This window comes from Puntigrus tetrazona, chromosome 23 (genome assembly GCF_018831695.1).
Source record: "Puntigrus tetrazona isolate hp1 chromosome 23, ASM1883169v1, whole genome shotgun sequence".
Lineage (NCBI taxonomy): Eukaryota > Metazoa > Chordata > Actinopteri > Cypriniformes > Cyprinidae > Puntigrus > Puntigrus tetrazona.
This window is the reverse complement of record NC_056721.1, coordinates 16,001,120-16,023,522: the sequence shown is the minus strand read 5'-3', so window position 1 is coordinate 16,023,522 and position 22,403 is coordinate 16,001,120. Positions and strand designations below refer to the sequence as shown.

Sequence of the window (22,403 nt, the reverse complement as noted above, 5' to 3'; positions counted from 1 at the left end):
ATACAGCATGTTTAAAAACAATTTTAAAAAGTCCAGTGCATTTTAGTAAATGTCTAATGTTCAATGTCTGAAAAGTGTTCACAGATAATATAAATCAAAGTTTGCTCTTAACAACTGAGTCATCATCAAATCAAAGTCCATACTGACGCAAACACGGAAGTCCATAGGTTATTACTTTCTGAAAGTGAATGATTTAAATTTTAAAGTTAACGTCAAAGCGATAATGCTGTGATCTACTGCATGCAGTCTAATATTTTTAATGCTGGCAATGATATAGGAGTCTTCTAAAACAATTCGGTATACGAATGAAGCGTGATCTCTCAGTTCCCGCAGGTAAGAGAACAGTGAGCTGTGTGATTTTATAACTTGAAAGCCAGAGATACAGGTGATAAGAGTGAATAGAGAGATTATCAAAAGCATGAAACCCAAAAATGGCAATTCTGTCCTAATTTACTTACCCTAGTGTCAAATCCAAACCTGCATGTCTTTATTTCATCCGTAGAACACCAAAAGAGGAAATACTTAACAAAATGTGCTTTTCTTGTTCATACGGTAAACGCAGACCAATGCTATCAAGCTCAAAATAGAAAAAAGCACCATATGACTTACAAGCTATATTACATGTTAAGTGTTACATGACAGGTTTTGTTTAATTTATGAGATTCACACGAGACACTTCTCCATAAACTTTACTATTCAGCAGTTTCATAATCACTTTACTGGCTAAACTTGAAACTGATCGGCTTTTTTTTTTTTCCAAGCTCCAGCGTGCAGCTAGAATGACCTCATGGCTAAAAGGATCGTGATCGCATACGCCTTGTGGGCAATGGGTGGCCCACTTGGCCTTCATCACATTTACCTGGGCAGAGACAGCCATGCTCTTCTTTGGATTCTAACCTTCGGCGGTTTTGGCATTGGCTGGACGAGGGATTTCTTCCGTATACCGTCGTACGTGAGAGATGCCAACCATGCGGCGGACAGAGCCCCCGTTAGACGTTCACAAGCCACCCCGCCACCACCAGTAGGCCTGATCCGGTTTGCCGGTCAGATTTGCGTTGGTATTTACTTCGGCTCTGTGGCTTTAATAAGCCTCAGTTCTCTTAGCTTCTTCTACTTCCTAGTGCTGCCGCTGAGCGTAGCTACGGGTATACATCTGGTGTCCTCTGTGGGCCAGCAGACCTCTGACCTTCAAAAGACCTTCATTACATGCATCATCACGTCGTCCATCTTCTACGGCAGCAATCTTTCTCCTCTGCCCATCAGCATCGCTGGTAGCGTTACAGCTGCACAGCACAGCACGCTCAAACCTTTAAGGCCAGAGCCGCTTGGTGAGATGCACTATACATTTAATATTTAATGCATGTCATTCTAGTCAACAGAAATTTACTAAGAACTGTCTGACATGTTGGGATTTCTCAGAACATATTTCTTACTTTGAGTTGCATCATACGCAAGACTGTTTAATTAACCTAGTTTGTGTTAATCTTCCCAAGGGCCTCGTCTGTATCGTCTGAGTTTAGGTGTGCTGGCTTTCTCTGCTCCGCTGGGATACTGTGTTTTCCACAACACTACTGCCACATTATACTACATATCGGACTGCATAGCGGCCCTGCTCGATTTCTTCTGGTTTATTCCATGGCTCAAAGGACTCTTGGAGTATTTTCTGCTTTTGCCATACCGTCTGCTATGTGTCCTGACAGGGGAGGGTTTCTACGAAGAAAGCTGGAGGAAGGTGCTAGAAATAATTCTTAATGAGTACAGTAAAAAAGAAAAAGAGGCACTGAAGGTGAGCTCAGTACGGTCGTCAGCTAGGTATATAGCATTTAGAATTTTCACTTTGTCTTTACATATAATCAGAACGCAAATGATATTTGTCATCATGCTATTTTCTTAAAAACAGATACTATCATTGTCCGAAGAAGCTTCACTGGAGGAGGTCACTCGCAGCTATAGGGAACTGGCTAAATTGTGGCATCCAGATCACAACCCCAAGCGGCAAGAAGAGGCACAAAAGATGTTCATTCAGATCCAAGAGGCATATGAAATACTTCTCAATAGACATAAGACGAAGAGCAGACAATGAACGTCTGAGGAGGAGGTCACATATCATTTAAAACACACAGAGTAAAATGTCACATACTTGAGAACAACTGGATTGTTTTTCTTGATAAAATTGAATGTCAAGTAATAAACGTGAATCTTTCAACAGAGTTTCTTATTTTTGTTCAGAGAAGTTCTCCCCGAGGTGGACAATTTCAGATTCTCTGCCACCTTGTGGCAACATTACGTATTAAAAGAGTAGTTTTATAGTCTGACACAGCGGTCTTCCACGGGGAGATGGCGCCTCCAGGAGGTTCTGGAGTGGTACTGCAGGGATCGGCCAATTATTGTTAATAAAATAAAATCATTGAACGTAAAATTCAATTCACTCATTAAAATAAATGTAATAACAAGATTAAATGTTGCTTTAACTGAGGACTGAGGAATTTGAATTTATTATCAATTTTAGTAACATGCTTGCTTTTTAAATTAACTTTTTTTTTTGATATGCACAATGACATAATTATTAATGGTTTTACAATTTAGAACAGACCCATCATTACTGTTTGCTTTTTTTCTAATTATATGTTCAAATATATTCCCACAAAGAGACAAATATTACCTGTTTTGACACAGAGAATTGCTTGAGGGTTGCTTAAATGAAAAAGTAGCCGATCTTGGGAAACTTTGTTATTTGAATGTCACTTGTTCTGACACTGTCATCTCAATAATAACAACGCGAATATGCGCATGAATATAATTATTAATGGTTTTAGAAATTAGAACACTCTTCTAATTTTACATTCACCATAATTCAAGTGGTTAAATTAAAAAAGTTAATTCACGATGAATCTTCATAAACATGTCTGAAACGTGTCATCAAAATATTAACAACAAAATGCACATTAATATAATTGTGACCCTTGACCACAAACCAGCCATAAGTCACAAGTGTAGCAGTAGACAATAATACATGACTGATTTTTGTTTAATGCCAAAAATCATTAAGGTATTAAGTAAAGACCATGTTCCATGAAGATCTTTTGTAAATGTCCTTTTTTGGATAAAATATGCATTGCTAAGAACTTCACCTGGGCAAATGTAAAGGTTTTTTTTTTTTTTTTTTGCTTTTTTTCTTCTGTTTTTGTTTGTTTTTGCACTCTCAGATTCTACATTTTCAAATAGTTTACCTCGGCCAAATATTGTCATATCAAATATTGTCAAACAAACCATACTTCGGTGGAAAGTGTATTTATTAAGCTTTCAGATTATGTATAAATCTCAATTTCAAAACATCGACCCTAATGACTAGTTTAGTAGTAGCATATTATTTAAGATACCTCTAAAGAAGCATTTGTTTTTTGAAAATCTCTTGTCATCGAAATAACAACAACAATACGCATATGAAGATAATAGTAAATGGTTTAATAATTTTGAATATGCTCTGCCATTTGTTTTAATTACACGTTCAACAAAATACCCACAAAGTTTAGGTTAATTGGATTTTTATTAACGGTACCATACTAACTAAATACTAACCATTATGAAATAAGCACATAAATAAATGAATAAATAAAAATTCATAATTAGCCTATGATTATTTTAGAATTTAAAATAGCATCGTGTCATTTGTCCTAAGAGACTTATACGTTCAACAAAAAGCCACTTTTGTTGACACTATCATCGAAATCAATAATAATATAATAATATGTGGCGCGTGTGGCCTCTGTGTAGCTCTGTATTTCGTAACCTGTAGCATGAGGATCGATGCATTCGATAATCTCTCCCAATCATGAGTTTTCGGTTATAGGTTATTCGGGCCTGTATCCCGGCATGGGCCCGGAAGTTGTTTGGGGTTTCAGGTAAAAGATCCCGGAGATGCTGCCTTCGCCAGAGAAAACAAACGGCGCTTCTGCTGTATAAATATTGCAATCACAGTCGATCGTCAGGTAACAAAAATAGTCACCGTGCAAAATCGATAGCGGTTATTCAAGTAAAGCGACATTAGGTCAGGTAACTACGCTCGGATTGGGAGGGTTTACAAGGCTAGACGCATCTGTCGAGTGCTGGGTGCCATAGCAACGCCAGCGGGCTCTCAGGAAACATAATTCCGCTTTAGTTTGTCACGTCTAAAGATCGACCGTATTTCACGACCGGAGGCTGCCGACTGGATTGCGTTGTCAGCAACGCTAGTTCTTTCGTTTGTGAGTTAGTTTAGCGATGTCTTTGGCTTATTGTGAGCTGTCACGTCTCGTTAGCTGGTTAGCAGCGGTTGCTAGCTAGTGTTGCTCTAGACAGACAGGATTGACATGATTCTGCGTGCTGTCTGTCAATCCTCCTCTGCGGAACGATGGTGCATGAAAAGTTACTAAACATACGAGGGCTCGAGCACGATAATCGCGTTCTCGTCGCCAGGCATTGTTTATGGTGTGATTTCTGACAGAGAGGGGCTGTTTCGATTATTGCGGTAATTGGACTCATTGACAGCACAGTGAATTCATGAGATCTGCCTGTTGCAGCTGTGTATGTTCTCTGCCTTTTACGACACAATAAGGTCTTACGTTTTCGACGGCCTGCTTGTTCATATCATATAGCTATTATTGTATATGTTTAGATAAGTATTACACTGTATAGGCAGTATAATAAAGATAATATTTTTTAAGAGTCCATATGGTTATTCCAGGTTTTAAAGAATGAAAAAGAAAACAGTATGTCGTTTGTCATTTAGCTGTATAATAGCAGCTGCCTAGAGCCTACACTAAATGTGTTTTGATACATATTTAACCATTAAAATGAATAAATAGGTAAATTGTGATACCATATATGTAGTGTCGTTCAGGAGTTTGTATCTGGTACCAAACTGTACTATAATGGGGAAAAAAGTTATTTGTGAATAAAATATTTGTTTGTGCATAATTTATGTAAAAAGAAAAGCTGACAACTCGGTGTCATTTTTCATGCTTTTTCAGTCACTTATAGCATTTCAATGCCTGTTTCAAAACACCTAGTGCATTATATTGTTATTAGTGTATATATATGGTGTATTTTTATTTCTAATTTTGGTTTATGTATATTTAAAAATTCTCTACTATGAGTGGAGCAGACAATATTTTGTATTAATACAAATGTATTAATTCCCACTTATTCCATGCACTCGCACTGTTTAGGAAAGTGCCATGGTGGTCTATGTGGTTATTTAGGGTTTTAGTGTTGTTATTTAGTGTAAAAGATTGCATCAAAGGGGTGGTCATTAGCCCTATTATTTCCTGTCATAAACAAGGGGGTCTGATTTTGGGAATATATTTGATTTGTAGACACCCAGGAAGAACTATTTATTTGCAGAAGGTTTAAAGTTTTAAATGCTTTCTTTAAATACGGCTCATATTTGACAGCAGAGGTGTCAAATAATATTTTTGTAAACAAAAGCATATATTTTGTTTTGCTAATGGGTTGCATCAAAGTGACAGATAATATGTGGAAATTTCTGAGTAATAGCAACTCATAACAACCCCTGCATTTGGCTTAGTATGAGCATTTCTTTAGATGTCAGCCTGTGTTCTGATAGGTCACAGGCTAAAGGGAGGGCAGTTTCTTGCACTTAACGTTCTCCGTTTAAGACTAGAATTCTATAGAATGGACACACAATTCAGCTCCTGAGCTAGAAATGAGATCTTGACCAGTGTGTGCATATAAATTATTCAGCTACTCGAACCGTGCAACCACACAGGAAAGGAAGAAATAACAAACTGCAAGTGAACCAGTTTTTTTTTTCAGTTGAAATCAGAGGAACCAAATACGTACATTTTAATGCTCTTTATGTGCACTGTATTATTGCAAATTTACCAGAGCATGCACTCGTTTCTTAAAAACATAGGTTTATGTTCAAAGTGGTAAGGTGTGTAAGTTTTGTGCCTTTATAAAGAAAAATGTTTGTGTGATTTCTCTGTACAGGCAGCTGGTGTGATGATGAATGCTGACGATTGCAATGGCCGTTCGTACATGTCAGGTAAGGTGCCTTTTTCAGATCTTTTTTTTTTTTTTTTTTTTTTTTTTTACATAGACGTGCATGCATCTAAATATAGTGGGTTTCAGATGTTCATGTTCACAGTAAAATCTGGGATTTTTGTTATCTGTTTAAGACTGAATTTTTTTAATTTCAACTTTTCATTCAAATTGTCATGCTGATATAATTTATAGTGGAAAATATGCATTAAATATAAAAAATGCTAAGAACCGTTTTGAACCCCATCGTACATGTTATTGTTTTCAGGTAGTGGAGATTCTTCAACAGAGCGGGAGTTTTTTGCAGGGCTGAGAGGACCCACCGTGAGCACACCAAACAGTCAACAGTCCTCACCCAGCCGTTCACTCAGTGGTCAGTATTTCTGACTGACAAACACTAACTAACTTTTACATCTTACTCTTCTAGAATTCTGCATTTGTTGATAGTCAATGATTTCTACTTTGGATAAAAGCATCTGCAAAGGGAATAAATGTACGACGTTCTCTCCACTCCCAGCTAACTCCATCAAGGTGGAGCTGTATAGTGACGAGGAGGCAGCTGGTGCTCCGTTGGCGGAAAGGAGAGTCGGGGAGAAGGATGAAGGATGGAAAGATGAAAAGGGCGAGTTGGCAGAAGATGGTGGCGTGGAGATGGTCGGAGGTACACGAGGGCAGGCTGGGAGCGGCTGCGGGGAGATGGCCAGCTCTGATTCGGCATCCCCTGGTCCCATTCGGCTGCCCAATGGGAAACTTAAATGCGATATATGTGGGATGATCTGCATTGGTCCCAATGTTCTAATGGTGCACAAGCGCAGCCATACAGGTAAGCGTTTCTTGATGAACTCTTGACAAAAAAAAAAGATCAACCGTTTATAAAAATGTTAGCTTGAAAATATGTGCTGCTGTTTTTTTGGGCCGGTGGGAAAACTGGTAGTCTTGGTCTCGGTAGGTGAGCGGCCATTCCAATGTAACCAGTGTGGGGCCTCCTTCACTCAGAAGGGCAACTTGCTGCGTCACATCAAGCTCCATTCTGGCGAGAAGCCCTTCAAATGCCCCTTTTGTAACTACGCCTGTCGCCGCCGCGACGCCCTGACAGGACACCTCCGCACCCACTCCGGTGAGCCTTTGTGGTTTGAGAGAGGCCATTTGCGAGAAATAAAGAGAAGGAAGGAGAGAGAACTTTGTGGCTGGAAAATAAATGGATGGAAAAGTGTGTGGGATGGAAAAAAGCCTTTTGATTTGTTACAGAGCAGAAATTAATGTAGTCAAGGTCATTTTAACCTTCTTCTCCTTTAATGCAAGTGGTGATTATTTTGCTGCCTAGAACTTTGCTAAACTCCCTTTTTAAACCTGTTGCTCTACTAAGGATTGTGCAAGAAGATTAATAAGTGTGAATAAGAGCTCATCGATCGGTTATGTAATCAAGTTAAAGACAACAAAAATTTAGCGGTCTAGTATGACATTTAGAGTATTATGAAAACAGGATATCCTGCTTATGTTTTTGAATGATGAAGAGCATTCACCTGTGATGCCTAAGTATGGTCCTTTGAATGAGGATGCAGATATGACTTAGTAGTGAATTTCTACGAAATGACGCACATCTCTAAAGCTGAACGGGCTGTTGCGGTCTGTAGGTTTTCCTATTCTGCAAACGTCATAGATGATCATAGATGAGATGTTTTGGGGGAAATTGTGACAAGGGAAATTTTGCGGTCTGATGAATCCTGTACCAGTCATTACATTATTCGTATTTAATAATATGATTATATTACATTTATTTTGCATGGTTTTTAAAAAATACTAATTTAAGTAGGTAACACCTTATATTAGCCACAACGTCAATATTGTATAAATAATATTCATATTTACACAACACCTGCAAAGCTGTGAAATGCATTCATAAGCTGCCTTCTCGATATTTCAGTGTCCTCCCCTACAGTAGGGAAGCCCTACAAGTGCAGTTACTGTGGCCGCAGCTACAAGCAGCAGAGCACCCTGGAGGAGCATCGTGAGCGCTGTCACAGCTACCTACAGAGTCTGGACCACCAGCCGGCTCACAACACCCAGCCTGCACACGGTAATACCATATTCACTCACACAAATGCAAGTTGATGTTAAAATGCATGATATCATTCTTTCTGCAGTAGCAGTAGTATTCATTACTCAAGTGCTGTCTGACAGGCGGCTGCTTTTGCAAGCTCTCCAGTGTTATTGCATTCATGCTCTGTGAAGATCACAGCTGGTGATGTAGCGGTCCAAAGCACTTTGTGATTAAAATGCATGCTTTGGAGAGGTATTATTGTAAACATAGAGAATATTAACAGGTGGTTATGTGTAAATTATTACTGTTCTGTAGACATTGAGGTCTGAGCGAGTTAAAATGTAGTTATGTTGTTTATATTCTCAGTTTTATTCTTATTTTATAAACAGACCTGGGGCTTAATTCAGTAAGGAGGTTCGAACAACTCTTAGTTAGGGAAGGGCGATTATGAGCTGAAATATATATATATATATATATATATATATATATATATATATATATATATATATATATATATATATATATATACTGATATTTTATGCTGTCCAGACGATACCGATATTATATCGGGATATGGAAGAAAAAAAATTAAATTGCATTTTAGTAGACCTTAGTTAAATTGCAGGAAAAATATGCATTTTTTTTTCTTTATGTAACTAGAAAGAAAACATGTTTTAAAGGCAAAAAATAAAATTGTCGATTTTTAGATGCTTGAAATTATGCTACATAAAACACCTGTGCAAAAGAAAAACATCAAATGGACTAAAAGAACATGCAAAACATCCTCAATTAAGCGTTTTCTTTTATTACCGCTATAAGAAAATAAGTAATAAGTCAAATAAGTGTAATTTCAATAACATATAAAAATTGCTTTCCTTTAAAAAATATACAGATAGTTCATTTGAATGGTCTTATGCAACAGGCTAATGTTTGAAGCCAAGCACTTACTATTTCAGTTATAAACATGCTTTTACATTGGCATTATGTTCAGGTGACGAGTCCCATAACGTGGAGATGATGTCTGAACCTCTGATCCAATCCTCCTCAGAGAAGATGACCTTTATTGATCGGCTGGCTAATAGCATCACCAAGAGGAAGAGATCTACACCCCAGAAGTTTCTGGGTAAGCTTTTTTTTTTTAAATACCCAAAAAGTGTTTCTGCTCTGGTGTTAAGGGTGAAATGTTGTGAGGTAGTGAACTCTATGCAGTAAGAGAGGAAATATACAGACTATACACAAAAGCATTTAGATTATTTTTTAAAATAATTACTATGTCTGATTCCAATTAAGCTGATTCCAATTCCAATTAAGCTGAAAACTATTACTCTCTTTTCTGTACATTCACAAGTGTTAAACATGGAAATTTGTAAGGTTAGTGAAACTAATTTCAGTCCAATTACAGATTGGTGGTCAATATAACAGTGTTCTCAAAAGTATACAGTAGTCAACATTTGAAGTGGACCAAAACCTTTCATTAAAGTTGTCCTTAACACTAAAATCAAAATGCGTTGCTGTCTTGGGAAAACTTTGACTACCTTTTTTGGTCCACTTCAAATGTTGAGTACTGTATATACACTAGTGTGGTTGGTACATTTTTAATGAAAGAAAGAAGAACATTGTGTTCACCAAAGCGGCATTTATTTGACACAGACACAGAAAAAAGACACAGAAAAAAAATATATATATATTGTTACAATTTATGCAAATTCTTTAAGTGGTGGCAAAACGAAATTTTCAGTGGTCATTATTTATGAATAAAATATTTTTTTACTACCAATTTTTTATTACTTTTTTATTTATATTTTTGCTTCTGTAAAATATAAGTGTGTGTGTGTGTTTACCTTAGTTTTTAGTATTTTGTTGCAATATGATTTTTAAAAAGTAACTTCAAAAAAATAGTATTGGTAATTGCTTATCTGTGAAACAATTTCACCTTAGTGCAATCTAGTCATTACTGAAGATCAATGATACTGATGCTCCTTGACTTTCTAGGTGAAAAGCACATGCGACTGAATATATCCGAAGCACCTTATGAACTCGACCCCAATCCTGATAAAGAAGGGGACATGTTGCTTTCACACCCCGAGGGTGACCCCGCTGCTTTAGCAGGCATGGGAGGGCGTTTCCTGCGGGGTCCTAGAGGAGGCAGCAATGATGTGGATCCTTCCCACTCCCTGCGGATGCCTCCCCACTCCGCTTGCCTCTCAGAGTTCACCCCAGTCATCAGCTCCGTCTACCCTCACATCACCCCGCTAGGGCAGCGTCTAAACTGTGCAGGGGGCATCTCCATGGGCCTGGCCGGGAGGGAGGCCGGCGAGGGTCATGAAGATGCGCCCTCCACCCGCAGCCGTGCTGCGTCGCCGAGCAACGGTTACCAAGATTCGACAGACACTGAGAGCATGGCAGAGGAACAGTGCGTCATCACCTCGGTGCCACCGGGAAACTTGAACCACCGCGGGCGCGAGCGGCACAGTCCTAGTCACGCCAAAGAAATGGACATGGAAGGGGACAGGGAGAAAGGGGTCCCTGGGGGTTTACCAACCAAGGCGAGTCCGCGCTCGCCACCAGCCAGGGAAGCCATGCAGGTGGTGGATGGGGAAGGGCGGCCGGTGCGCTCCTTCCGCTGCGAGCACTGTCGCATTTTCTTCCTGGACCATGTCATGTTCACCATCCACATGGGCTGCCACGGCTTCCGCCAGCCCTTCGAGTGCAACATCTGCGGCCACCGCAGCCAGGACCGCTACGAGTTCTCCTCGCACATTGTCCGTGGGGAGCACCAGGTTGGCTGAGGTGGGCTTGTAGATGGTGGAAGTCGAGACTGGGGGGAAATGTACAGAGAGTTGTATGCTGCTTTGAGATGGCGTCATGGCGTCTAGTTCGGTCTGCACCAGATTGGGGCACATTAGCACTTGCTTTTATAGTTAGCAGACATCAAATTTTACAGCCGAAGGCTAATCACTAATGGTACGACCATAAGACGTGCAATTGCATCCCATGTTGGAGGATGTCAGGAGGATACAAATGGGGGACAGGTCACATCCTCCAATTGCACTCCCGCATCAAGTCATTCATCGCAAGACGCAGCTGTTTTGCTTTAGAAGTGCCTTCCTTCCGTGGGGTTTATTTTTTATCAGTTGAGCAGAGAAATTCGAAGTGTGAGATTAGGTCTATACTCATCTGTTCGGTGGCGTTTACATTGAGTCTGCCTCTTGAAGAGAGAAAGACAATGAACTGCTTAGACGTCCAAAGTCTGGACTGTTTCCAGAGCGGCTTTCCAAAGTTTCTGAGCCTGTTAAACAAGAGAAATCTATGCCTAGGAGTATTCACACAAACTTTGTGCTCTTTTAGGATACCTCGGTGGGACTGTTGAAATTAGGCGACTCAGGGAGGACACTGCTGACAGAGAGGGAATGGAGAGCAAGCAGCATGAATTGCAAAACTGAGGCTGGAGTATTGGTATGTTAGCCATATAAGGAGCACAGACACATATTGCCTTAATCGTTGCTTTATATGAACCCTGTACAAGCTAGTTGTCGAATTGCACATGGTTTTTAATGCTGGACGATTCAGTAGGTACCGTGCAGCTTGAATTCGGGTAACTTCAGAACTGAGATGATACGGCACTCTTGGGTCAAATAGGATTGGGGTCAGGCTAAGGCTCGGGTAATTTTATTTCTGTCTAAAATGTATGTTGATGTTTTATTCGAGAAAGGAAATGAACTTGAAACATTTGCCTTAGTTTTTGAGTCTACAACCTCTGTCCTGAATTTAAAAAAAAACTACAAAAAAAAACAGTTGGTTTCCTCGTGCCTCAGATCTTGATTGTCGTTTCAAACTTTATCTTGACCTCACTTAAGTGACGATAAAGATTTTGCCTATCAAATCTATTGAGGTTTTTTTTTAAATCGTTTTTGTAGTACAAAGTCCCCGCCATCCATCCTCTGTAATGCTGCGAACACAGTGGGCCACATTATGTTGTTTTGTTTTTTTAGACGCGGTAAAATCATTGCGGAGGGGGGAAAGGAGCCTTAATGTTCTGGTGCAGACCAAACGCAGACCCATGTTGCATTCCGTGACTTTGACGATGAGTGAAGGGGAAGGGTTGTTACCTCAAAAGGAGGATTGCACTTTTTCTAATTCTGCTTAAATGTGAGTGTTTTGCTGGGGCTGTTGGGAGGGTTTTAGGACAGGCGTGGCGGCACGGGGTGGGGGTTGGATTTTATTTAAAGGCTTTAGGGGAGCAGGCACAGTAATGACTGGTAACTGAGCTTTGAAACATATTCTTTTGTTTTCTGAAATTGCTCTATTGCACTGATTTCTGATAAAAATGCTATTTAGAGAAAACAAGAAACAATTTGATACGAGAACACGTTGGTTATAAAGACCAGATAAACAGTGTGGTGTTTTTAAAAACAATTCTATAAAGGCTATTTTCCTAATAACAAAAGGGGTCGCGGTCATTTAAGGATTCAGAACTGAACATTTTCTCCTTGTGTTGTAAAATTTGGTGCTTGGATGTTTGTGTGACTTCTGCCCTTGATATTGGACTTGTATCCTGTACGCTTGTCCTGTGTGGTCATGTCCTATATGAGTTCATGCATACGGTACTCTCGATCCCCACTGAGTACGAACTGCTGCTCGATTTTGAAGGAAGGAACTGAAACATTGTCGTAGAGTTACGTACCGTCCTGCCAAGATATATCGTGGCCTGTTTTATCAGTGGATCTCACTTGCACAAACTGAGACAAAACGAAAGCAACAACGAGTGAATTTTGAAGATTCTTGAAGATTTGTTTTGTTTGATTGCTTGTACATTTCTCACCTCTATGTGACGTGGGCTGTGGTTAAGGGTACTTGGGTGTTGTGGCATGTGTGTATCACTTGACCTTGGAGGTGGTCAGCTGTTTCCAAAACTTGCTTACGTGTAATCCACTGACCCTACATCTTTCGATTATTTTTACGACGTTTGTAGGCCTCTTAATGCGTATGCTTGAATTCACTCCAGTGCAAGCCTACGGAGTACAGTATGAATGGATCGAAGAAGTGAGACCAAATCCAGTATTTACAAAGGTTAGATAACGACTTTGCACCCTTCATAGACTTTCATTTTCTCTCTTTTCTGCAGAAAATCAATTTATTTACTTGAAATTATGGCAAAAACCATATATGACACTTAATGCACTTAATGGTCAAAAAGAAATTATGTAATGAATTCTAGAGAGCGTGTGAATGGGAGAGTTTGCATGTGTACTCGTTTGTTTGCTGGGGTTCTGCAACTGTTCTGCTTGTGAAATACTAGCTGCAATTTTCCCTGTTTCCTCTAAACCAAACCCAGCTCTTTTCTGCACCATTTCATATTTCTTATCCCCAAGGTGTGATGAGCTCAATATTTTTAAATGAACTGTGAAGCAACCATAATGAGCAGCAACTGAGAAAGAGAGACCTAGCATTTTGGGGGAGACAGGGATCAAACTCTCTGTCATTCTTGGGCTTTATCCCTGGGTTCAATGTTTTTAAATATTTTGTGAGAAAAAAAAATGTATATGACAAAGAAAAACTCTTTACCTCAAATTTGTTAAAATATAAAAAACTGCCTCATGTTCTATAAAAGGTGTGTTGGTTTCAAGAGGTATTGTTTATTTGATCTTGTTTTTAAGGAGTGTAACCCAACTTTAAGTTGAAGTAATTTTTCATGTCCAATAAAGTAATATTTGTTGTAACTTCTGTCCGCTTACAACTCTAAACACTTGTTCTCTAGTTTGCCTAATTTGTCTAATCTAGATCAAATTGCCCTCATGTTGATTGTTGTTCAGTACATTTAGGGGAAGTGAATATTGAAAATGACTGCTCACTTTGATCTTTAACCACCATTTGTTATTTTTCTAATGCATTTAAATAGTGCAGTGTTACAGATTAATTTTAAAAAGTACAAATATTCCACGTAGTCTACATTAATAATTTTAGAATTATAGCATGTATTATAAATTAAAGATTTTTGTTAACTTAAATACAGATATTTTAGTATTATTAATATACTATTATAGTATTATTAATATACTATTATAGTATTTGTTCATATTTGGAATGTTTTCATTTTAATGTGTAATTTTAACTAAGTTTGTCTTTTTGTTGGGTCTGTATTAGGTGGGGTTTTTTTTTCAGTTTTAATTTCAGTTGGTTTATTTATTTCCATTTTATTTCCGTAAGCAAGATGTTTGAGTAGTTTAAATGTATTTTCATGAGAATGCCTACTGATGCTTACTTAATATTAGTAAAAAATAGTATAAAATTTGAATGAAAATATTTAAAGATGGTTTTGTTTAAAAAAAAAAAAAAAAAAAAAACTTTTAGTCTTTTAATAACTTATTATTGTTCACACCGCATTAATGTTAATGGATTTAACTTTGATTTTGAAAAGGTCTTAGTAAATGAAATAACCTGCGCACTGTTCATGGGTAACTAACAAACTAACAAATTGTAAAATGATACTAAAATATGGCAATTTCCTTTTTAAAACGCACTAGTGTATTTGTTTTAAGCCATTTTGCCTTATATTCACAATTTAAAAAAAAAAATTACTAGTTCATATGACTGGAAAATTAAGCAGTTTGATTTTTTTTTTTTTTTTTCTCAGAACACTACCAAACTTCAGGTACACAAGAGCAACATTTTTTATTTTTGTATGAACAGACAAAAAGAATGCACTTATTTTAGTCTGCTTTATTTCCTTACATAATGTACGAAAATATCTCCAGATTACATTGGTTTTGGAGGGGCTCTTGGGGCACCACCCTGAAAGGAAAAAAAAATGAGTAAACTCTATAGCTCTATTGACAATAGTATACAATTTGTATGTTTCACAAATACATGCCAGCTATCAAGCAGAACGTGTACGTTTATGCTATTATTGAGAGTGGATACGGATGCAGGACTTACAGTGGGCCTGAAGCGCGGCGGAGGGGTCCGGTCCTTCCTGGCCTCACGAGAGCGGTTTCTCACCACTTTACTGTGGATGGCACAGCTGACGCAGTAGTGCAGTTTCACATACAGTTTGGGCAAAACGTAGGCTGTAGAAAAACAAGGGAGCAATTTCAGTACTTCTGTCACCCTCTCCAAGCGGCCTACACTTTGTGAAGAAAGCGTATTTACTCACAGTCAAACACACTGGCTTCGGAGATGTCCCTTACAGCTGCAGCCTCCACAATATTTCTGATGACAAACTTCTTGATGGCTTTGTCCTTAGGGACACACCGGGCACAGTTTGTGCAGCGGATGGGCTGGACATGTCCACGTCCCTTCTTGGCACGACCGTTGTTCCTCCTCTTCTTGGTCTAGGAGATTTAAGAAATATTGTTAACCCAGCTTCATTAAACACAACCATGTCGGCTTAATCTCATAAAAAATTATTTGTCGTGATTAAGTTAAAATATAATTGTAGCCCAAGTCTGTGTCTTTTACTCATTGTTTCTTTATTGTTATAATACATACAGTGTAAAAGGTAATAGACACATGAATGATTTTTAATGGCTTATAAATGCTTATGTTGCGTGCTTCTCTGTACACGCGTTAACATTACACTTCGCAGGATCGCTTTAATGGCTTAATATAAACAAAACAAAGCAGTGTTTCTCTGTACGAGGAAAGAAATTACTCCGAAATGTAGAACCGCTAAAACAAATGCACTAACTCGCCGCCATAATCAAACTATAAAAGACTGGCCTCTGTCTCAACGAGCGGAAAACTCACCATCTTGATTCAGAGAGGCATGAGAGAGGACCGGAAAAGCGCTTACGTCACTTATATAGTGCGTACAGCAGCCGGAAGTCTCCGGGTAAAACAAGGAAAAGCCCCACAAGATTTTAAAGTAATAGAACACTGTTTTATTTCAAATAAATCGCGTGATAGATAGATAGATAGATAGATAGATAGATAGATAGATAGATAGATAGATAGATAGATAGATAGATAGATAGATAGATAGATAGATAGATAGATAGAAAGAAATATTTCTGGTTACGTACAAAGACAGGTTTCCAAACTGATTTCCAAATTAGAGAGCTCTAAAATAACCTTCATAAAATAGCTTGCAGTTGATGTATTGCCATCTCAGTAAGTCCAAACCATTCAAGTTAATTTTGTGTGCATAAATTTGTGGCATATTAAGATTTCCGCTAGGTGTCAGTAAAAGCTTTGTGATAGCACAGAGAACCAAGCATCTCACCCAGATGCGTTCGTCAAAGTTTAGAAGTAGCTAGTTAAATAAGGATCAAGCCCTGCCAAGAGTAGTTGCCAAAATATGGATATATCAAATGTAGAAATGTAGGAATCATTACAACACCCATATAGTTTGAGCAGTAATCAATGGGGACAGTTCATAAACAGTTTCACTGTCTAAATTCCAGTGTCATTCAAGATCAAACCACACCTCTGTATGTGTCATTTGCCATTTCACTAAGGTGGATTTCTGAGATTATGGACAATGATTGACGGCTGGCTGATGACATTTCTGAAATGTCCTCTGGTTTGCTTCTGGAAGTGATTATAGAGTTGGGTTGTGGAGTGGAGCGTTGTTGGTGAAGGGTGGGGGCAAAAGAGGGAGGTGTTCTTATGCAAGCAGTTCTCAGCATGCATATGCAGTCTTGAAGAGTGGACGTGTAGCTCCTGCAGTTGACTGTCCCCTAGGTCACTACAGATAGGGAGCTGTTGCCAAGAAAAATGTCTTCTTTACAGTGTCGCCGATGGGAACTGAAAGGATGAAACCTAGGCCCACTGACGCAAAGGTGCATGCAATCAAATCACTCCTACTCTTATTGTGTTTGTCTTTGACCTTGTAATAGTACCGCATTTAAGGTCTCAATTTTAGTGCTGGGACCTGAGGGAAAGCTTGCTGTGACTGAAATATAAGCATCTGTAAATTTAATCTGAGAAGAGAAAGCTTCAGTCAGTGTGTGTGCAGAAGCTGAATAGTTTCTTAAGATATCATGAGACAGAGAGAAAAAGAGAGAGATGGTGACAGAAGAATGTGTCAGTGTTCCTGTAACCACTATGCCCCTAAACTGCAGCAAATAAACATTCCTCCGTTCATGTGTCAGAGCTGAACACTTGCCCACTGTTGCTGTAAAAACATAGGCAATAATTAAAACCAAAAAACCCAATGCTTTTTTCTTTGTCTTTAACAACTTTTTCCCCTAGTGGATTGTTTTTAGACAATCGTACCATTGATAGATTTTTTTTTCTTAATTCTGCATGAAAGTGCATGAAGCACTGCAGATTATTAATGTAACCTATTATTGCAGATAAACTGTATATTGCTACTTACCAACATTACAGACAACATCCCTTTAGATTCCTTTGACTTTTATTTTATAGACAAAAAAACAACACCCTCTTTTTTTATAGACCTTCATATTTTCTTTTGCATTCTTTAAAACATTTGTTTCTGAAACAACAGTAATGATTCACTTTTTACAACAATCCAAAAAATACGCAGCGATTATTTAAACTTTATCTCCGTCATCATGCGGTTTCAGAAAGTGATTTAAACAGGCCTACTGAGAACCGCCTGTCGCCTCAATAGACTAAATCAAAAGGTCATGGTCCATTAGTTAGGGGGGTCGATATTGCCACCTAAATCATTACTGCATCAGGCCCATTCGCCCACACACACGCTGATGTACACAATTGCACAGGAATATGGATATTATTTCACACAGTCTTTCTTCCACAGACTTGTACATCATCCAGACTTCACTGCATCACTGCACGCATTGCTCAGTATAAGCCACAGACATCAATCTAATGGTTTATAATACTCCATTCCATAGAAACATCCTCAGGAAAGAAGTGTGTTTAAGAGTCTACAGTTCTTATTTCTGTGCATGCTGATTGCTTAATCCTTAAATAATGTAAAAATAGCTTTATTATTCACGTCAACCATACTCTCTGATTTTTTAGACAATGCATTTTTTCATATGTTTGCAAGTCTTTTTATTAAAAGATCTTAGTTACGTCAAAGCCATCAAACATTATTTGCCGTAGCATATAGGTTTTATCACCGAAATAGTTCACCCAAAAAATTTACTGACGTCCAAGAAGATGTGTTCGTTCGTCAGAAGAGATTTGGAGAAATTTAGAACTATATCAGTGGACCCTCTGCATTGAACGGGTGCCATCAAAATGAGAGTTCAAACAACTGATAAAAACATCACAATAATTTATGAGTAATGGAGCCCTATGCATGTCGGAAAAACAGGATATTATGCAAATGAATTGAAGTTTTGTTCACACAACTAAATTGTGACCACGTTATAATAATTCTCTTGTCTTGAATTAATATTTTTTAGTTTCTAATTTGTGGCCATAATATATATTTTTTCTGCTTATGTCATGTGCGGGCATTCATAGGTATAGATTAACCTTTGTAGATATTTTAGATATTGTTAGGGTTTTTTCTTTTATTTATGTATTTTTTTTCATATTATTAAATTTATTGTTATGCTGGACCTTACAGATTTTCATGGGTGAAAACATTTTTCAAAATATCTTCTTTTGTGTTCATATATGTTTGGTATGACATGAGGGTGAGTAAACTATTCCTTTAGTACTGCTCATGTGAATGAAATCTACTAGCTCAGTGTCTATATTGTTGATTGCATTATAATTCCTAAACAATAATGCCAACTAATGCCCTGTCATCTTTAACATTGCTTCTTCTCAGGGAGCAGTTGCAAGGCAGAGCAGTAGCGAGTGATGGAGATGTTACAAGACTAGAGCCTTTGTGATGTGAGATGGCAGTTTCTCTGGAGCCACCATCTGCTGAGAGGGTCAGGCAGCATGTAGGGTTCAAATCTCCTGGATTCTGCCTGCTTCCCAGCTGCCGTGCCCAGGCACTCCGAAATCCACACACAACCGCACTTGCACACCTCGCAATTATCACACACACTCGCAGACACGCATAATCCCAGGCATGCTGCGCTGCCGAAACCATTCTCATCAGGGCTGACACTAAAGAATGTTGGGATTCTTGTCTTGAGGTACCAGAGTTTTTTTTCCTCCCTTTTTGGGTTTGTGCAGAATCCACACATTCTGTTGAACTTATGCGCCCACACTACATCAGCCCTGCGTGTGACCACTGCTCCACAGTGCTCTATTCAGCACGGTGACCCGAACTTTGCTCACATTCCATATACTTTCTTTGGTACATTTTGCCCGGTAACCCGCATCTCAGTCCTTTCCATAGGCCCTGAATTTGAAGACGTCTTCCGTAATATTTGGTAAAAGCTGCTTGTCACGATTTTTTCCATATACATGTACCTGTTTTAACTTGAGTTTAAAGTGACTGTTTCTTTCTTTGGATTGAAAGCAGTGACTCTACAACAAAATCGCTTAGCCAAACTCTTACTCTGTCCAGAGAAGTTTAGTTTGGTTTTTGTCAGGTAATGAATTTTTTTTTTGGCCATTATTCCATCTTCCGCTATTTTTTTAAAGCTGCTTGTCACAATTTTTTGGTTGTCCATTCTTCCTGTACCTGTTTGCTGTACAGTTCCCATGAGTTTAAAGAGACTCTTTTCTTCCCTCGAATGGAAAGTAGTCGCTCTGCAACAACAGTGCTTGGCCAAGCTCTTACTCGGTCCAACCCAGTGAGGTTTTGTTTTGGATTTTTATCAAGTTATTTAATTTTTAGCCATTATTCTATTAGCTTCAAACCACGACTGGAAGGTTAAGTTTCTCGAAGCTCTTCAGAGACCCTCAAGGGCACTTATTGAATTAAAACTTTATTGCTCCGTTTTGGAAAAAGAGCAGAGCGCTCCAATTAATGGAAACGGCGATTCATAAAATCTCTCAGACCACGTTACTAAATAGAGATGTACGAGTGTTCATCTCGTGGTTTTGCATCCACCGTAACCCGCGACTCTGAATTTGGGCTTTTTTGACACTTTCCTTTGCATACGTCCATCATGATCCTCATTGGCATGGAAAGTGAAATGAATTTATGCTTTTAAGAGCTCTTGTGTTTGGAGATTCCTCCCTTTCCCAGCCTCCCTCCCTGCTTGCCGCCTGGCAGGCCCGTGTGTCAAAGGTGGCTGCTGCAGAACAGACTGTGGGAACAGCCGGTCAGCCTCCCCTGTCCCCTATTCCCTAACCAGAGGGGCAGCCATCAATCCAAGGCTGCTCGAACCCCTCCCGGCGCACACATCTCTGCAACCCACACACTCGCTCCCCAATAATCCGCGGAAGCAATTTCATCTCGACTCGGGTGGCGGCCCATTGTCGCCAACTCCTTCAATCTTTCCTAATTAACTCTCTCTTTGTCCCGCATCCGAGCTTCTGGACTCATCTCTACGACATTCCGATCAGGGCCGGTCTTCACACTCCCGGGCAACCCTCGGACCCTAATCCCACCGTACCCCTCCCTCCAGAGTAACTCTTTCCATTTTTTTCTTTCCCCCAACCTGCTGATCACCTACTTACAGAGTTAGGTAGGGGCATTAACTCCTTGGGTTTTTTGAAAGAAGAGGACGAAGGAGGGGGCGAGGAGGAGATGGCCAGAAAGCGACTCCAACCCAGACAATTAGAACAATGGGCCTGGCCTGTAGGGGGCTAACTCGCAGCGTCACGCCTGGACGGTGGGGTATTTTGTCGGTTTAATGAATTGTCCGTCAGTCCCTGGCTGCATCACAGGCCGTGTAGAGAGTGGACAGCAGGGACCCAGACACTAAGTCGGTATTTATTACACTGCCTTTGTCACTAATTGAGCTAATTATCAGTGACTCTTCAGCACTCCCACAATGACAGTAGCCCTCCACCCTCTGCCTCCCTCATCCCACCAGTGCCTGGGAATGCAGTCTGACTTTGCTTCTTTATCCCTCTTTTCTATCCTTCTCTTCTATTCTCACTATATCTTTCCTGTTTTAATTAATGCTCTTCATTCTTTTGCTTTGTAATGAATATGCGCATATATATATATATATATATATATATATATATATATATATATATATATATATATATATATATATATATATATATATATATATATAAACTTCCTGTAAGATTGAAGACATTATGATTTTATGATACAGATTGTTTCCCTTGCAACGAAGGAAGAATTTTTGGTTATATCTTTTGGGCATGCCAAATTTTTTTGGCTAATACAATTTAAAAGTAGGCAGAAGGTGATAGGACAGTGATTGGACTTTAATTTAAGATTTAAACTCTGGTTGTCAGAGGCGCTATTACAAAATATGTCGGAGTGCAGGTTTTTTGTTGTAAACACTTTTTAGTGCATTTGTCTCGTTTAAGTACTTGGTCAACATTTTGGGACAATAAAGATGTGTTTTTTTTTTAAGAAGCCTGTTATGCTAAAAAAAATCAGTAGAAGCAGTGTTGTATTATATTTTTGACATTTTTTAATTTTCTAATGGATTGCAAATAAAAAAAAAATATTTTTTTTGATGGAACAGCAAATTTTGCCGGAACCACTAAAACAATCGTCAGTGTCACATGGTTTTTCAGAAATTATTGCTTGAAATTATATGCTGATTTTCAGTTGTTATTATTGGTACACAGTTAATAATGATTCTTAATATCAATCAGATTTGCTGCTCAATATTTCTGAAAACTCTAATACTTTGTTTACTTGCAGTTCATCCAAAAAAAAACCTGCATTGATTTGAATTTGAACATTTTTAATATCTTTTGTAACATTATACAGACCTTTACTCGCACTTTTGATCAATTCATTGCATCCTTGGTTATTAAAAGTAGGCCTAAGTCTTACAGATTTTAAATCTAAACTTTGTCTAAAAAGACATTTTATTTTATTTTACACCTATTAGTTGCTTTTTAGCATGCATATTACTAAAATATTAGCCATTTATTAGTGCTAATTAAGCACATATTAATCATTCTACATCCCTAATCCTACCTGATACCTAAAAGTCATAGTTAATAGTTAACAAGTGTTACCTATTTTAAATTGTTACCAATGTACACTAACACAGCCTCAAATCAGCATATTAAAATAATTTCATGTGACACTGCAGACTGAAGTAACGGCTGGTGACAGTTCAGTTCTGGGATGCGGATCTGACGACAACAGCAGCGCAGCTCTCCGTCTTGCTGACCTTCAGTGGCCCTGCGATATGTTGCGGTTGGAGAGCGAAAGAATCGCCTGCCTTCATCCAAACTCTTGTGGTTGCACCGGCCTCGCCAGCAGGGCGGGGGCAATGCAGCCTGTCATTATTTCTAATACCGTTTCTTTATTTTGTTTCTGATATTAAGTGAAGCAAAACCTCTAGTGTCGCGAAAACACACAGAT

At 38.7% G+C, this 22,403-nt stretch overlaps 3 protein-coding genes across 8 annotated transcripts; 2 read left to right on the top strand and 1 right to left on the bottom strand.

Annotated features, from left to right (window-relative positions):
* The first annotated feature begins 152 nt into the window (after positions 1-152).
* Positions 153-2,206, top strand: dnajc22 (DnaJ (Hsp40) homolog, subfamily C, member 22). Of its 2 annotated transcripts, none has more exons than XM_043224111.1 (4): positions 153-333; positions 768-1,328; positions 1,494-1,786; positions 1,901-2,206. In XM_043224111.1, the coding sequence occupies exons 2-4, from the start codon at positions 788-790 to the stop codon at positions 2,081-2,083; spliced, it is 1,017 nt and encodes a 338-aa protein (XP_043080046.1). In that variant the 5' UTR covers positions 153-333; positions 768-787; the 3' UTR covers positions 2,084-2,206. The 2 variants fall into 2 exon arrangements, with proteins under 2 accessions (XP_043080046.1, XP_043080045.1); XM_043224110.1 differs by having other exon boundaries at positions 154-333; positions 762-1,328.
* Positions 2,207-3,875: 1,669 nt separating this feature from the next.
* Positions 3,876-13,803, top strand: ikzf4 (IKAROS family zinc finger 4). Of its 5 annotated transcripts, none has more exons than XM_043225432.1 (8): positions 3,876-3,989; positions 5,992-6,046; positions 6,311-6,415; positions 6,560-6,865; positions 6,992-7,159; positions 7,967-8,119; positions 9,075-9,206; positions 10,076-13,803. In XM_043225432.1, the coding sequence occupies exons 2-8, from the start codon at positions 6,004-6,006 to the stop codon at positions 10,870-10,872; spliced, it is 1,704 nt and encodes a 567-aa protein (XP_043081367.1). In that variant the 5' UTR covers positions 3,876-3,989; positions 5,992-6,003; the 3' UTR covers positions 10,873-13,803. The 5 variants fall into 5 exon arrangements, with proteins under 5 accessions (XP_043081367.1, XP_043081364.1, XP_043081368.1 ...); XM_043225429.1 differs by having other exon boundaries at positions 6,977-7,159; XM_043225430.1 differs by lacking the exon at positions 3,876-3,989 and adding an exon at positions 4,094-4,244 and having other exon boundaries at positions 6,977-7,159.
* A 985-nt stretch (positions 13,804-14,788) lies between these two features.
* rps26 (ribosomal protein S26) lies at positions 14,789-15,907 on the bottom strand. Its single transcript, XM_043225132.1, has 4 exons — positions 15,830-15,907; positions 15,237-15,414; positions 15,020-15,150; positions 14,789-14,875 (listed from the first exon to the last, which is right to left on the bottom strand). Exons 1-4 carry the CDS (start codon positions 15,830-15,832, stop codon positions 14,840-14,842), a joined length of 348 nt encoding a protein of 115 aa, XP_043081067.1. The 5' UTR covers positions 15,833-15,907; the 3' UTR covers positions 14,789-14,839.
* Positions 15,908-22,403: the final 6,496 nt, after the last annotated feature.

Excerpts from the sequence above, each read along its gene's own strand:
- dnajc22 (XM_043224111.1), top strand. The coding sequence starts at position 788 with ATGGCTAAAAGGATCGTGATCGCATACGCCTTGTGGGCAATGGGTGGC. Across the intron at positions 1,329-1,493 it reads TTTAAGGCCAGAGCCGCTTG|GGCCTCGTCTGTATCGTCTG; the intron begins GTGAGATGCACT and ends AATCTTCCCAAG. Across the intron at positions 1,787-1,900 it reads AAGAAAAAGAGGCACTGAAG|ATACTATCATTGTCCGAAGA; the intron begins GTGAGCTCAGTA and ends TCTTAAAAACAG.
- ikzf4 (XM_043225429.1), top strand. The coding sequence starts at position 6,004 with ATGATGAATGCTGACGATTGCAATGGCCGTTCGTACATGTCAG. Across the intron at positions 6,047-6,310 it reads TGGCCGTTCGTACATGTCAG|GTAGTGGAGATTCTTCAACA; the intron begins GTAAGGTGCCTT and ends TATTGTTTTCAG. Across the intron at positions 7,160-7,966 it reads ACACCTCCGCACCCACTCCG|TGTCCTCCCCTACAGTAGGG; the intron begins GTGAGCCTTTGT and ends TCGATATTTCAG.
- rps26 (XM_043225132.1), bottom strand. Across the intron at positions 15,151-15,236 it reads CGAAGCCAGTGTGTTTGACT|CCTACGTTTTGCCCAAACTG; the intron begins GTGAGTAAATAC and ends GTTTTTCTACAG. Across the intron at positions 14,876-15,019 it reads CGCCGCGCTTCAGGCCCACT|GGTGGTGCCCCAAGAGCCCC; the intron begins GTAAGTCCTGCA and ends TTTTCCTTTCAG.